Source organism: Tauraco erythrolophus, chromosome 26 (assembly GCF_009769465.1).
Source record: "Tauraco erythrolophus isolate bTauEry1 chromosome 26, bTauEry1.pri, whole genome shotgun sequence".
Classification (NCBI taxonomy): domain Eukaryota; kingdom Metazoa; phylum Chordata; class Aves; order Musophagiformes; family Musophagidae; genus Tauraco; species Tauraco erythrolophus.
In genome coordinates, this window is record NC_141490.1 from 2165563 (window position 1) to 2171562 (window position 6000).

Genomic DNA, 6000 nt, shown 5'->3' on the forward strand with positions numbered 1-6000 from the left:
CTCCAAGCCACCAGCTAATTATACTCCTCAGGAAGCTGCTTTGTCCAGGTCCATTTAATTCTATATTGGCTGAGCACTCAGAATCTGGCACACAAAAGGGGAAATATATTATAGCTCCCCACTGAGGAGCACATATTTTCCAACTCTTTAAGCTGAGCTGTCTGCTTGCTCCAACACTTGAGTTTTCCATCAAAAAAAAGTATTCTTAGTGCAAAATTAATGTTTCGGTCACCTTATTCTAGCATATCATTACCCTGGTTTGATACGAGACTGTCTTATTCCTTTTAATGGTGCTTTCCTCCATGTTACATGAAATGTTTTCCCTACTTTTGTTTTACAAGTAGCTAAATTATTTCTTAGGTGCATGGCTGGTACAAAATTTTTATAATTAGAGGAAGTGCAAACGTTAATGAGTTTTCAGAGAGCTTTGATCATGAGCTTCCTTTTTTGTATGCCTGTAGCTAGAAGGTACTAGGTCCGGCCCATGTGGCAGAGATTCAACTCCTCCTACCTGTTCTTTCTGCCATTCCCTGCTCTTCTTCCTTCTCATGCTTCTTTCTGAATTCTGCTGTCACTGGGGTAAGAAGTTCAGGTTACAAGATGCAGTGAGGAAGACTCTCCCACCACTGCATGTATCTAACTGGTTTCGTTCCATGTCAGCCGATGAGCTTGGAAGGGGGCACTTGAACCTCTTCACTTAGCAGTCCTTGCTTCCGTTCTGGAGGAGCCTCCACTGCATTAGTAGAACAGGACTGCTGAGTTACTTTCTCCTAAAGTCCAACAAGTAATTTACAGAAATATGCTTAGGACTAAACAGCACTGTGGTTCCAGCTCTGCTGGGCCTACTGGTAACTGTTCACCTCTATCCTAACTAGGAGCTGCTTTGGGTGCTGCAGCAGTCACTTCCCTAGAAACCAAAAAAATGGAAAAGAATTCAGATCCCCCCTGGAATGTGGGATACCTCCCATGTCTGGGGCACAGCAAGAGCTGGGCAGAATTTGCCTGTTGCCTGGCTCCAGCCTGGAGCTCACCACTGAAAGAGCCTTGCTGCATCTGCGTTCCAGTAGCATTGCACTAGACCCTTGGCTACCCAGCTTGGAGTGATTGTGGCCTTGATCTTGCTGCTGACATACTGCTTGGGAGCTCTATGCTGATTAAGGCTACACACACTCACAGTCCCTGCGGGACAAATTTAGAAGCAAATACAAATAGAACATTATATATATTCACTGTCGTCTGTCATCTCAAATCTTTCCATGTGCCATCTGTTGTCTGAGGTTGCTGAGCCTGACAAAGCGAGGTGACAGGAGGTAAAGGTTCCCTGTCTGAATTTAAAGCTGTGTCATGACTCCCTGAGCTGTAGGTGCATCAGCAGCCATGGTTGTCTCATGGTTGCTGAAGAGAGCAGGCATCCATGGCTTTGCTGCTCTGTAGTTACCAGCAGCAGAGAGCTCAGCTTGTGCTTGTGTCCAGTCTGAGTCTCTTTTCAGTGAGAAAGTTGCTGCTGAACAAATACAAAGGCTGACCTTATAGCTGCGGAGCAGATACGTTGGTGCTGCCATTTGCCATGCCATATTCAGAGTTTCCTGTTTTTATGTCTGAGATGTGATTGTCTAAGCACATAAACATTATTTTTTAAGATGCCTCTTTTATTTTCTGTTGCCTTTTTTAACTTGTGTCCTTAGACTGGGTAATTGGAACCAATGTAAATTGTTCCCTTTTCACCTTAATAAATCTTGTTAGTAAAGAGCTATTTTGCTATGGCACCAGCAGCCTGATTAGCTAACACCTGGTGGAAACCAAGGACTCCTTGTGGACTTCACAGTTTGAGTAATACATCAATTCACCTTGAAGAGCAGGGTGAACTTTGATTCTGAGGTCTCCTCTGGCTTAGACTTACAGCTCTCCATTGTTGGATCATGTACTTCTTGGTTTTGGGGAGGAGTGCAGGAATGTAGATCATCTGTGGCCTTTATACATCAATTCACTGTATTGTTATTTGTCATGAGTGCCTTGGCATTATGTATGACATCCACTGATGGGAAGAGCAGCTATCTTTCTGCTCTGCATTTCTCATGGTTTTCCACCCTCTCTATTTTTTTCCAGCAGTCATTCCTGCCTCTCCTTTTTTGATCTTCTTTTTACCAACAGTATTTTCTCCTCCCATTTCACTGTGATATCATCTGTGAAACAGTGAACATTGATATTTAAACTAATAAGGGCTGAGATGCCAGCAAAGTTAAGAGCATGTGGAGAGCTTTTGTTGCGCAGAGTTGTTGTTTCAGGCTGTCTGCAAACTCAGGATGGTTACACTGATCTGGATTATTTGAGAGGAGATTTTTGCTACTGCCAGCTCCTGGAATATCCTTTTGTTCTAGAAAGCAAAGCTGAATCCTGCACATTCTAAACACATGCCATGAAGACCATGTGAGTACAACCATGTGAGCTGCATTGGGCCTGTATTTCAGGATACCAACAAGTAAAAGGTATAGGGAGCGTTTCTCAGAAAAGGTGTAAAGAAGAGGAAGTACAGACAGGATAGTAGTGTTTCTGCAGATCTATGAGAGGCACCGGCACTGAGAGTAAACACAGGCACTTAGTTCTGTTGCTCTAGCAATCAGACTTACATTATTGGGTGCCCGCTTCGCTGTGCAGTGCTGGCCTGGGCAGGCTGTCAGTGTGTAGATGCATCCAGGTCAAGGGGAGGATGTGAACTGGGTGCTGTTGTCTGATTGCTGTGAGGACTACATCTGGACTGAGCGACTGAAAGCATTTTCAGTGCTACAGACTCCATATTTGGGACCTTAGTCATCAACTGAAGGTGCTGCCTTCCTCTCTGTTCCTAAGCTAAACTGCACAAGGTTAATTCAATAAATTACTTCATCTTAACCCAAGCACGCACCCTGAGCTCTGGGGAATTGTGCTAGTTTCTGTCCCTTTCTTGCAATATAGCAGCAAGCTGGTACTCCACCTTATTTTTCATTTTCTTTGCTTTAAACAGCATCCCAAGCAGCTTGAACACAGGTGCTTGTTCTTGTCTTTCTTTCTTTTCATTTTCTTCGCTAAAAGGAATTGAAGTGAAACCATACCATTCACAGAGAGCAGCCATGGTAGCAATGATGGGTTGTCAGGCTCAGAGGAGGAGATGCCAGAATAAGTTCAGCAATGACATGATGTTCATTAGCCACAAGAGTTGGAGGAGGAAAATCAAGCACTTGTTTTCAAAGGGATGCCTTTGCTTCTAGTGAGAGGGCTGACCTCCAATTTCCAGGCTCAAGGAAATGACAGCTGCAAAAAATGTTCAGAATACACCAAAATTACCATCTTCTGCCTAGTTATTTGCTACTAAGAGATTCTACTTTGAATATGTTCCTGATTCCAGCACCTCAGGAATTCACAGAAAGCAACCATTTCCAGTGATTCTTTTATTTAAGAACTTTGCTGGATGCTTTACAATTTGTAAAGGGCCTAAGTATTATCACTGAGCTTTTTGTTCTTTGAAGTAAAGCAATCAGCATTTTTATATCCTAAAGCACGGTCTGAGTGCTAGGCAAAAGCAGGCTTACAAGATGCTAGGTGTTGAAAGGAGGTAGAATCTCACAGTTAGAAGTGGGACTTGTAAATTTCAGGAATTCAGACTTGCTCAGTCTCTCTGAGGGTAGACAATACTTTCTGCCTCAGTTTCCCCTCTCCGGTGTGCGAAGATTACTGCTTATCACTTTGTCTATCTAAAAACAGAACACTTCAACTGAAAAATGCCTTGCTTTGTGCTTGTATGGCATCTTATGTAACAGGATTCTGCTGCTGAGTGGTGCTGTGCCAATGCAAGCAGGTATGACCAGTCTTTTCCTGGATAGTCTTTTACTCCAAGTTGCAGGAGATCAGGAGCTGCTTGTTCTCAGATGTGTTGCAGTAAGGCTGTTTAAGAACCCTGGAAGGCTCTGGGGAGATGTAGTTCACAGTGGCAGTTCCTGCCATTGTTTTTTAGACTGCATTTTTGAAAGATATCCAGTGCTGCCTTACAATAAGCAAACAAAACACAATTCATATTTCCTGTGAAAAAGTGACTTGAATTGGATGTCCAGAACCTTGGCTGTGTTACTAGTAAAGCAGTATGAATTGCAGTGACCAGCAAGTACATGCTGGATCTGTGTACCATCCCTGACCACTTAGCGTGTTGCAAATCAAATTTGAGTACTGTTGCTGCTTTTCCAAGCCTTCTGTGGATGGAGTTAAACTTATGTCTGTCAAGACTTGGTAATTTACCAACAAGTAAAGAGATAAGCTTCAATGCTGAGGAAGCAAGACACTGCCCCAGCCATGATTTCAGTAGGTTGCTCAAATTTTTGAAGCTTCTAGCAAGGTTTAGAGCTGCTGCTGAAGGACATTATAGTTATCTGCTTCACATTTAAACCAGGATTTTACTATTAGTTTGCTCACTAAAAGAATACATGCATTTAAAATGTACTCATCTAGCACAGCTCCATCAATTAGCAACCAAACAAAAGGTACTAATTTGATGCAGCCATTAAACCCTCCATGCTTGAGTACTCCATTGGTCCAATTGTGCAAAGTGCTATGAAATGCCAGCTCCCAGCACTAGCAAGGCATGGAGTGAATGCTGGCAGCCTGCAGCAAAGTGCCTTGTAGGCTTTAGAGAAGTCCATCCCTCTTTAATTCAATACCCTCAACAGAAGATCAGCACAAGAGCAAAACTTCAAAATGCCAATGCCCATCAAAGGTTCTTACTGCCCTTCGGACATGCGTGGAGGAATAGGCCCCCAGAAAGATTGGACAGAAAAGAAGAGAGGCCAGGAGCTAACTGCATGCTTGTTATCTTTCACCGTCATAGTGTGCCTGAGGAACAGGAAGGGCCTGCCTGTCTGTATGATACCAAAGACCCACAGGGCTATACTGTCTGCTTTTTGGACAGTGATATCTGTGATCTAAGTTCCTTTTGATAAACACCTTCCTGCTCTCTCTCTCTCTCCCCCTTAATCCTACTGGAATGGATAGTGGCCATGCTGAAGAACTGGGCAGGCTGCTGCTCTTAAACTGATGATGCTGACACAAAGCAACTTTGGTCCTACAGACAAGGAGAAAATGGGACTGGGCTTCATATGCCTGAACCATTAGCATTCCTCATGTCACTGACTGACCAGCCTAAATCTTTTGCAAAGCCTCATTTGTATCATTGTGAACATACTGGCTAATGAGCGCTTTAAGGATGATTTGTTTTTCCTTTCTGGTTTCAGGTCCTCAAAGCTGCTGCGTGCATTCTACATCCCTCTCCTCTCAGAACAGTACACATGGTATGCAAACTATACTATTCTGAAATCCCGGAGGTTGAAGCAAACCAGGAAAAAAATGGGAGGCTAGCAACACACCTGGGCAACAAAACCAAAAGCATCTGCTGACACTCTTGGACAGCTGCCTAAGCCATCTACAGTTCCTTTTTTGAAAGATTGCGCTTGTAAGATTCACTAATAAAGATTTCCCATGAAGTGATTTTGCTCTGCAAGCTTCCAGCTGTGAAAAGGGTGCATCATCTGCTTTCATTTCTCAGTGTCAGGTCTCTGCTCTGCCTACACAGAAAGTATTGGTAAGAAACCATTTGAAAATCCAGCAGCCACCTACAAACGTATTATCCCTGCTGCTCCTTGTGTTATTATTCATTACACTAGAGAAGAGAAAAATGGAAAATAAAAAGGAATGACAGTACGAGGCTTTGCTCCAGGTTGCAATTTGGCACTGGGAAAATCCAGTTCATCCCCTCTCTCTCTCTTTCTCTCTCTCTCCTGCCCCCCACCTCCACCATCCTCATCTGCCAACAAGTTGTTTCTCGTCTAGTGTTTCTGGTACAGAACCAGCCTTCCTGGCAGCAGGCGAAGGAGCCAAGGCCTTTCTTCCTTCAGTCCCTGCTATTCCATAATTGTCATGGATAGTGCTGTTGAGCATAGAGGCAATCTATCCATCCCAGCTGAGACCACTGGGACTGAG

At 43.7% G+C, this 6000-nt stretch overlaps 1 protein-coding gene across 2 annotated transcripts in view; it reads left to right on the top strand.

Moving 5' to 3' along the window:
* The window catches only part of ALG9 (ALG9 alpha-1,2-mannosyltransferase), a 32339-nt gene extending 26882 nt beyond the window's left edge, over nucleotides 1–5457 (top strand). For both annotated transcript variants that reach the window (XM_086626954.1, XM_086626956.1), the window contains one exon: nucleotides 5256–5457. In XM_086626954.1, coding sequence (XP_086483080.1) covers nucleotides 5256–5379 — 124 coding nt within the window. In that variant the 3' untranslated portion in view covers nucleotides 5380–5457. The remainder of the gene's footprint in view (nucleotides 1–5255) is intronic.
* The last annotated feature ends 543 nt before the right edge of the window (nucleotides 5458–6000 follow it).